Below are 10,363 nucleotides of genomic sequence, written 5' to 3'. Positions count from 1 at the left end.
TGAAACATATGGGAGTTTCAAGAGGACAAGGGTCTGGGATCACCAAAGACTGAAACGCAATCCATCTTTTTCTCCCAGATATTTCAGTTTCAGGGTTACAAGATGACATCTATGAAGTCCATCCTCGTTGAGGCTGGACATTGAGACTATGCGTGTCCACTGAGCCGGACCTTGTAAAGATTGAATGAGCATGTTTGGCACGCTACCTATTCGTCTGAATCCCCACCTTGTATAGCAACAGGTTTTTCCTGCATGTCTCCAACCATGGTGGAGCACAACGGCCTGGATATCATGTGCCTGAACAAGTACTGCCACAGCTCATCCTCGTCGTCCAGCTCCGAGCAAGACAAGAAGATGTTCAGCAAACTGAAACACACTTTGTCTGGGGATTATCCGAGGAAGAGCGCAGAGATCCTCAGTGGGCAGTATGGCACCAACGTGCTGCTCATCGGTGTTTCTCTCATGCTGGCCGTCGCGCACCACCACGACACCTCCTCTGTTAAAGAAGAACACCTGCTGTCCTTCGTCACCTGCCTCATGATCCTGCAGCTGATGTGGATGATGTGGTACATCCTGGTGCGGGACAGACAGAAGAACACGAGGACCGAGAAAGATGTGCACGCCACCACATGCTGGATAAGAGGTGAGTGTTTTTTTGGGAAGATTATTACGCGCAAGATAAATGTGTAAAAATGAATGGCACATCATATATTATTAATAATAACATAAATGTTATTCTTTTTCATGCGTTTGGAGATATGATAAGATACCATACGATACAACTTTATTGTCAGTTGACAATAAAGTTGTATCGTATGGTATCTTATCATATCTCCAAAACGCATGAAAAAGATTAACATCAATGTTATTCTTTTTCATGCGTTTGGAGTATCTTATCTCCAAATGCATGAAGATAAGATAGGATAGGATACGATACAACTGACAATAAAGTTGTATCGTATCGTATCGTATCATATCGTATTGTATCGTATCGTATCGTATCGTATCGTATCTCCAAACGCATGAAAAAGAATAACATTGATGTTATTCTTTTTCATGCGTTTGGAGATACGATACGATACGATACAACTTTATTGTCAACTGACAATAAAGTTGTATCGTATCGTATCGTATCATATTGTATTGTATCGTATCGTATCTCCAAACGCATGAAAAAGAATAACATTGATGTTAATCTTTATCATGCGTTTTGGAGATACGTTAAGATACGATACAATACAACTTTATCGTCAGTTTGCACTGAAAATAAAGTTGTATCGTATCGTATCGTATATCCAAACGCATGAAAAAGAATAAAGTTGTATCGTATCATATCGTATCTCCAAACGCATGAAAAAAAATAACATCAATGTTATTCTTTTTCATGCGTTTGGAGATACGATACAATACGATACAACTTTATTGTCAACTGACAATAAAGTTGTATGGTATCGTATCGTATCATATCGTATTGTATCGTATCGTATCTCCAAACGCATGAAAAAGAATAACATTGATGTTAATCTTTATCATGCGTTTTGGAGATACGTTAAGATACGATACAATACAACTTTATCGTCAGTTTGCACTGAAAATAAAGTTGTATCGTATCGTATCGTATATCCAAACGCATGAAAAAGAATAAAGTTGTATCGTATCGTATCATATCGTATCTCCAAACGCATGAAAAAAAATAACATCAATGTTATTCTTTTTCATGCGTTTGGAGATACTATACGATACGATACAACTTTATTGTCAACTGACAATAAAGTTGTATCGTATCGTATGGTATCGTATCTCCGAACGCATGGAAAGAATAACATCAATGTGCCATTTTACGCATTTGGCGTGGACATCTTTCTCGGTCCGCGTGTTCTTCTGTCTGTCCCGCACCTGCTGTTTTCTTTCGTCACCTGCCTCATGATCCTGCAGCTGATGTGGATGATGTGGTACATCCTGGCGCGGGACAGACAGAAGAACACGCAGACCGAGAAAGATGTCCACGCCAAATGCGTAAAATGGCACATTGATGTTTCATGCCATTGGAGATACGATACAATACAACTTTATTGTCAGTTTGCACTGAAATTCATTTTGCATCCATAGGCAGCTCAGTTTGAGAAAAAGTGCACATACAATAGACACACTGTTACCATAGACAGACAGACCAGTAAGACCCATCAGACAAAAAATCCCCAAAACACATCACATTTATTCATACATAACCCATTACAAAATGACCATCTGTCCTCTGGATGTACATGTCTTTAGAAGCACATTAATTATTATTTAGCAACAAGATGGACTGATGGGCAAAAGCGTTCTTTAGCCTGATGCAGGTTAAATGTAAGGACTCTGAATCGCCTCTTGGAAGGCAGAAGTTGATATTCCCCATTTAAAACATGTAAGGGATCAGAAGAGATGCTGTTGGCCAGTCTGAGCATACTCTTGTTGTGAGCTGCTTGAAAGGAGGCTGTCACAGGTTGGCCAATGACAGAAGCTAAACTGTAATCTCTACCAGAATGAAGGGTTTGTGTTTGACAGATTAAAGAAAACCTTAAAAAATATATAGTTTTTTATAACCAAAGTGGCAGTAATAACTTGATCTTTATTTATTTTTTTCTTGGTAGGTGGTTTGACTCTCCTTGCACTCCTTTCACTGATCATGGACGCTTTCCGAATCGGGTATTATGTTGGATACCAGTCTTGTGTGTCGGCTGTGCTCGGGGTATATCCTGTCATCCATGCAACTCACACCATAGCACAGGTAAGTTTACAACCCCACTTTCATTTCAATAAAGTGATAATCTTTCAGCAGTGTTAGACACTGTGTCTTTTTTTTCCTTCTGTGCACCACTTAACCAGGTAGGTCTTGTGGATAATGTGCTCTTTGTTGTTGAGGCGAGTACAGAGCTGCTGCAACAATATAATCCTGTCATTGTCCATGTTATTTGAGTGTAACTGACGAGGGAAATCCTTCTGGTAAAAGGGATTTAAATCATTCTTAAGTCGATTATGCGGTCTGTAAGAAATGTTTTTAGATAATGTTTTGTCTTGTTTTTTACATTAAGGTTTTGTGTCTTGTTTTTGGTGTTTTGTTTTTAGGTGCATTTTCTCTGGTTTCACATCAAGGATGTCATCAAGAGCTTTGAAACATTTGAGAGGTATGTAAAATATGTGATATTACAATTTAACAACACGTTTTGATATCATGAAACATCTCACCAGCGACTAAGAATATGCAAAATATGGAATTTTCTGCATGCATGGCGACCCTTATCACAACACTGACACATGCTGTTAGACGACTGCTCATCAACCTTGTTTGTCTCCTCAGATTTGGTGTCATCCACGCGGTCTTTACCAACCTCCTGCTGTGGTGCAACGGCGTGATGTCAGAGGCCGAGCACTTCTTGAACAACCACAAGCGAAGGCTCTCTGCCCTGGGCTACGGAAACCTCACTATCGGTAAGGGCCAAGGGGTTGATTGCTGGCTTGTTCCTGGAAGACAAGTACAATAGTCCACTTGAGAGCTCACTTCAATGGATGAAAGAAAAAGAGGAAGGAGAGGAGGGTTTGAGAGGGGAAGGGAGGTTAGCTCGGCAGCCCAGTGGGTCTTGTTTGTATCGAACGTCTCTCTATTAGGTTTCAGGAGGCACACAGTGTCGGTAGTGCTGAGGCCCCCTCCCCGGCCCGTTCCCCACACTTCAGCCACCACCACCCTCCTTGGCAACCCCCCGCTTGACCTCAGACGGCTTTGTCCCCAGGCTGCTTACTCCCAAGGGTGCTGCAATTACAGTAACTGATACATCTAAGCCTAGGGTTGGGGGGTTCGGCTGCTCCTCCTCATATCCGGCTGACTGTGAGGCTGGCTGCACCCTGACTGTTGTTCAATTTTTAATTAAAGGCTGCAGTACCACAGTGGTGGCCTCTGGGGGGTGAGGGGTATGAGGGTGCAAGGTGGGCGGGGGGGGGGATCTCTAAAGGGCATTACCATAGCGTGTGGTGGTGGGCTTAACGAGGAGTAAGTATAAAAAGTGCATTGTCATCACCAACTAAGTTCCTCAGACTTTCAGCGAATGAGTGAAATTTCCAATTAAAATCAGTAGAATATGACTAATGAATATTGACCACCACGAGGTGAGTTAGGGATTTATAATGAAGCTTTGTGCTGCAAAACATAGCCCATACTTGTATTATAAAACAAACATGATTGTCACTTTTAATTTTATAGGCCGCCGACATCAAAATGATTTAAGCTTCAAATTTAAGTTTCATCACAAATCTAAAAGCATTAAAAACACTGTCAATCAAAAAGTGGCTAAAAAGGGTCCTGGGACAAAAATTTCTAAAACTGGTTCTGTATTGAGGGAGAGCGCTGTAAACAGCAGCTGCGAAACAAGTTGCGAGGGCAAGTGAGCAGCGTCAATGTAACGTTACACTAAAAGTGCTTGTTTTCGCCACTGACAGGCTCAGATTGTTATTATAAGTGTCTGACAACATCATAGAAAAGGACCCGGGCGGCCATCGAATTCAAAGACCTCATCCACATTGTCGAAATCATCTAAATATTCAGCGATGCCACTGAAAATCTTTTTAGATAACACTAAGCTACACTTTCTTTACTCCAACACAACAAACTCCGCCCGGCATGGATGTATTCCACTCTTCCACCGTTGTCTTCTGGCAACACGTCACCTCGCCAGATTTCAGAACGAGTCTTCTCCTTGAGCGAGACCACAATGTCAGACACTTATAATAGCAATCAGAGCCTGTCATGGTAAAAACAAGCACTTTTAGTGGACGTAAATGACGGTGCCAGCTTGCCTCAATACCACCATATTGCAGCCTGTGAGCAGCTGCCGTCGACAGCGCTCTCCCTCAATACTGGACCAATTTTAGAAAATGTTGTCGCTATTAGTCACTTAGACACAAAAAGGGTTGAAAAACACAGAAGTTACTCTTTAAAGGGACGTCTTTTGCTTTAGATTTAGTGTGAGCTTTGAGATATAGTGCTTTCTGGCTTCATTGTTGTGGTGATCCAAATTATTTGGTTGGCATTAGATTATGGCAGTGACCCACAATGGTTCCAAGCAATCACAAGACTATAAATGCAATCTATTTGCTACACAAACTTGTTTATTTTTTTCAGATCATCATCTATCTTTGCTCCTTTTCCTTGTGAATGACATTGCTTTGTTACAAGCTAAAAAGGTTGGGAAACGCTGTCTTAATGAATAGACATGGGGGCTTCTGATGCTCCCTCTTCCCACAACAGACTGTGTATAACTGTGTAAATAAGATTGCACTGGAGCAAAAGGATGTCAACAAACCTAATCTGCATTTCAAAGTGATTCTCTTGAAACATTTAAGATTAGATTGGAGTAGAGTAAACGGTTCAGTAGTTATAATTTTGCCTCAAGGCTTTCAGTCCATTCATATTTGACAGTTTAAAAATCTGTTGAAATTAAATTACTTAGAGATGGAAGACCTAGATACAAAATGTTTTCATTCATTCGGTGTGGTCACCACTGTCATTTTGTACACAGTAAAGTATCGCCATGTTCTACGTTGAGTCTATTTTATCGAGATGAACTTGTGAGATCCAATGCATCATTATTAGTCTATTAAATATTTACTATAGAGCTGCAACGATTAATGGATTAGATGTCAACTATTAGATTAATCACCAACTAATTTGCTAATCAATTAATCGATTTTAGTAATTTTAAAGAAAAAAAGTCAAAATTTCTCTGATTCAAGCTTCTTAAATGTGAATATTTTCTGGTTTCTTTACTCCTCTATGACAGTAAAATGAATATCTTTGAGTAATAGACAAAACGAGACATTTGAGGACGTCATCTTGGGCTTTGGGAAACACTGATAGACATTTTTCACCATTTTCTGACATTTTATAGACCAAACAATTCTACGATTGATATTTTTGGTTTCCTGCCAGTATAGTAGGATGTCCTGATAGATGGATGTGGTATTGTTATGTAGGGCAGCACAAATATATTGTATTTCTCCTGAATTTGCATGTGTTTTTCTTTGTTTTGCAGTGCACTCAGAGCCCCACTGTAACTGCACCACCAGCACTTGCTCCATGTTCTCCAGCAGCCTCTTCTATCTCTATCCCTTCAACGTCGAGTACCACATTTTCGTCTCCGCCATGCTCTTCGTCATGTGGAAGAACATTGGACGAACCATTGACCTTTCTTCAAACCGGAAGAGGCTGGCGACCAAAACCCAGGGCCTCACCTTAGGCCCCATTCTGGGTCTACTTGCACTGGCCAGCACTATCGGGATCCTGGTGGTCTACATCACCCATGTAGAGGAATCCCTCCAAACGCGCCAGTCAGCCATTTCCATGTTTTACATTTACGGCATCGTCATGCTGGTGTTCATGTGCTCTGCTGGCGCTTCAGGTTTGCTCATATATCGAGCGGACCATATGCCGCTGGACACCTCCAAGAACCCGTCCAGACAGCTGGACACGGAGCTGCTGTTTGGGTCCTCTATCGGCTCCTGGCTCATGTCCTGGTGCAGCATAGTGGCCGTGTTAGGTGCCAACAGCAGTCCTCCTTACCGCTGGACCAACCTCATATACTCTCTGCTCATTGTGCTGGAGAAGTACATCCAGAACCTCTTCGTCGTAGAGTCTTTGTATCGCCAGCAAGAGGACGGCGAGAGGGAGGACCCCGAGCTACCGGCCGCTCCAGAAATCTTCTCGGTGACGTCCTCTTTGGCGCCGCCGTACAACGGCATCATCAACCGAGCCTACGAGACTCCAGACAGAGCCTGTGCCACCATGGAGAATGAGCAGGAGGAGAGCGGACAGGTGTACCGATGTCCGAGGAAACCTTCGGAGGTGCCGCTGACTGTTGGAAACAAAGTAAAAGAGCCTCTAAATATAAAGAGGCAAATCCTCAAGAACATCGCTGTCTTCCTCATAATGTGCAACATTTCGGTAAGCAGTTGAACTTGTCAACCTGATCATTTAAATGTAGATGTGATGAAATTAGGTTGAAGTAAGTTTTCTTGTGTAAAAACAACAATGTAAATAATGGCAATCAACTCTCTGAAACATATATCTTATTAACTCAATGCTTACTTAAAAGAACAGTGTGTAGCATTTAGGGGTATCTTTTGGCAGAAATGGATTATAATATTAATAAGTATGTTTTCTTTAGTGTATAATCACTTGAAAATATGAATCATTGTGTTTTCGTGACCTTAGAATGAGACATTTATATCTACATATGAAGCTGGTCCTCTTCATGGAGCCGGCGGCCATGTTTCTACAGTAGCCCAGAACAGACAAACCAAACACTGGCTCTAGAAAGGGCTATTCGGGTTTTTGTGTTGGCCACCGTAGTTCTGCTGCACGCTTGGCACACGGGAGAAGTTTCAGTTGGTTGCAATCTGCAACCTCACCACTAGAGACCGCCAGACCTTACACACTATACCTTTAAAATTACAACTTAAATCAGATGTGATTTCCAAAATTGTTTTTTTTAATCAGACTGTCTTTTTATCAGATGCATCAATTACAGATTGTTGTTTTAAAGCTGCTCTAATCATTACTTTTATACTAACAACGGCTCAAATGACGATATGTAACATGACAGGGGTCGCTCGTAGCGACAAATCCACAGAGAATTATCACCCAACTCTGCCGTTCCCCTCAGCTCTGCGGAGCGTTTTAGCTTCTTTCAGCTCATTGTTTTTGTTTTCAGTCTCATCCATCGATGTTTTATAAGCACCGGATACCGGACCCCAAGATGGCGCCTAGTCAGTCCAATGAGAATTACTCACTTGGCGCGTACGGCAAAAAAGTTTCCTAGCTGCCGGGTTTACTTCCGGGCTATGAGGCCCACTTAATATGCAGATGTTTCTCCCGCTGGTCCCGCCCACGAGTTCCCGCTCGTCTCATAAGCTTTACATTGTGATGACGTCGCAGATAACAAAATAGCTTTTCTCGCCTTGAGGAAAATTTTACAATTATAAAACCTCCATGGTTAAAAAAATCATAATAGAAAGAGTCATAATCCACCTTGTTTGCAGTTTGAAGTGTTCTGACAACAGTTTTACACTTGTGGTCTATGGGGAAAATGCTTTTTGGGCCGCAGTGGGATTTTTCGCTGCAATACAGCAGGTGGCCACTGGACAAAATTGGAAACAAGGCTGAGTGGCGGCACCGTATCATCTTATTATACATCCATGCTCTCACCACGCTCATCAACCTTGTTTCCAGACATGGCTGGCAGCTGCTCTGAAAAACTATTGTATGTTACCTGCCCAATAAACAGACAAAATTAGCAACAAGCTAGTGAACACAGTGGAGCATTCAGCCGCTAAAGAGACAGCTATTTCCTGTAAGAGTAGGTTGAGACCAAAGCAGAGCTAAGCGAGAGTGAAAGTCGCCAGACTGTTGATGTTGCTCCACGTCTGCTTGATGTGTAAACAGGCAACTGTTTGCTAACAACTTCATAAATCGATAATATGTCAGTGTTGTGTGTACAGCTTCTTGTGCTGCCCCCAAGTGGCAAAAAAAAATCAATGAATTCAGGTTTAACTAATTTGACTTCTTTCTTTCAGCTGTGGATCCTTCCTGCCTTTGGCTGCCGGCCACAGTACGACAACGGGTTGGAACAGGAGACGTTTGGCTTCAGCATATGGACCACAGTTCTCAATTTCGCCATTCCTTTGAACCTTTTCTACCGCATGCACTCAGTCGCCTCCCTCTTCGAGGTGTTCCGCCGGGTCTGACAGGATAACAGATGACTGACGAAGCCAGATAACATGCACAAGAACACTTGTCACCGCCGGCTCCCGAGAGTGTCTCACAGCGCAGGTCAGCCGTTCAGGAGGCAGTCTGGGTCACACTCCAACAGACTTGAAAACAAGCCGCGGAGACAAACAAAACGTAGATCCCTCAGTGTGGGGGGATTGACAGATGAGGACGAACCTATTAGACCTACATTCCTTGAAGAATTACATTGAATAAGACGAGGCTTGTTAATTAAAAATGGTGATGAAAAGGACCTTTGCTTTCAAGAATTTCAAAAGAGCCCTTTGTGCTTTTTGTTCAGTAGTCACATTTCAGTAGGTTTTGCTCAGTGGTTCATCATGTATATGCTGTATGTGAATAATACTACAGCTACTGAAACACCTGTTAGTCTCAAACATCTACTAGTACTGTATTCAACAGAGCCACAAGTGCATTGGTGTACCACTTGACCCCTATTTTATCTGCATGTGAAATGTTCATATATGGATACGGTTCTCATTTACTTCTCTTAGTAGATCAAGTTTAATGCAACACTTGAGCTACAAAGATAGTGACAATCCTTAGCACTATATTGTGAATAATCTTTATGAGTTGGACTATAGTTCTCGGCCTCTCTCGGTCATTTAAGGTTCATCGATGTCCTTTTGTATGCTGATTCTCTGTTCTGTCAAGTTGAATGGTAAGTTATGATCAAAATGATGGTACTAGGTAGCACTGTTTTGGGGTTATACTGGAGTATCTGTATCCACATTATATTGCGAAATATTAGGTGAGATAACAAATCTATCCCTGATTACAATGAATTCATGTATGTTAACATGAAACCGTTTAATATTGTGGAAATCTATATTGTTAAAACTGGGAGTCTTTTTTCAGAATAGTTCCAGGATTATTGGTGCCTTCAAATGGGGTCGTGTTTACCGTGTTTTACGCCCTCATCTTGTTTTATTCACAACCTCGTAAGTTGAAAGATTCTGAAAGCTCAGAGTTCACGACAAGTGACGCGTTTGTTGACGTTGTCAGATGTGGCGGAGGCCATCAAAGTAAATGTTTTGGTGCATAATAAGTTAATATATTGTAATTTTAGTTGTATTATTCTTTTATGTCTGAGAAAAATTTTGATATTCCCAACGACTTCATCTTTTTCCTCTGTCATTATGTCTTTGCATGTCCTGCATTATGTTACCCACTTGCTAGCTTTCAAAATTGTTAGCCTCTGTGGCTTCTACACGTTGACAGTAGCGTTAATATTGCCGTTGCTTAGCAGCGGTGTTCTCATGGCTCAACCACTTGAACACCAAGCATATCGTGTTCACGACTTCCCATGTTTAAACACATGTTTCATTTGAAGGCACCATATTACACCAATATAAGATACATGTTGCTACACCAGACCAGAGATTGTATGTTTACACCTGAAAGATCAGCAATAAAAAAAAAAACCCATCCCAGTCTGTGACATTACTTTTTTTTTTCTTTTTTAAATATATAAAACAGAGATTTAACTGTATGCTTGTACTGTACAACTTTATATCAGATCAATGTATAATTCCAGTCAGTTCTCAA

At 41.5% G+C, this 10,363-nt stretch overlaps 1 protein-coding gene across 1 annotated transcript; it reads left to right on the top strand.

The window, feature by feature from the left end:
* Nucleotides 1-234: 234 nt before the first annotated feature.
* On the top strand, nt 235-10,046 carry otop1 (otopetrin 1). The gene is made up of 6 exons (XM_037757679.1): nt 235-643; nt 2,634-2,770; nt 3,109-3,167; nt 3,341-3,471; nt 6,066-6,973; nt 8,605-10,046. The coding sequence occupies exons 1-6, from the start codon at nt 253-255 to the stop codon at nt 8,773-8,775; spliced, it is 1,797 nt and encodes a 598-aa protein (XP_037613607.1). The 5' UTR covers nt 235-252; the 3' UTR covers nt 8,776-10,046.
* Nucleotides 10,047-10,363: the final 317 nt, after the last annotated feature.

This window comes from Sebastes umbrosus, chromosome 1 (genome assembly GCF_015220745.1).
Source record: "Sebastes umbrosus isolate fSebUmb1 chromosome 1, fSebUmb1.pri, whole genome shotgun sequence".
Taxonomy (NCBI): Eukaryota; Metazoa; Chordata; class Actinopteri; order Perciformes; family Sebastidae; genus Sebastes; species Sebastes umbrosus.
The sequence above is the reverse complement of the archived record's forward strand: the minus strand, read 5'-3'. Positions and strand labels throughout refer to the sequence as shown.

Excerpts from the sequence above, each read along its gene's own strand:
- otop1 (XM_037757679.1), top strand. The coding sequence starts at position 253 with ATGTCTCCAACCATGGTGGAGCACAACGGCCTGGATATCATGTGCCTG. Across the intron at positions 2,771-3,108 it reads CAACTCACACCATAGCACAG|GTGCATTTTCTCTGGTTTCA; the intron begins GTAAGTTTACAA and ends TTTTGTTTTTAG. Across the intron at positions 6,974-8,604 it reads TCATAATGTGCAACATTTCG|CTGTGGATCCTTCCTGCCTT; the intron begins GTAAGCAGTTGA and ends TCTTTCTTTCAG.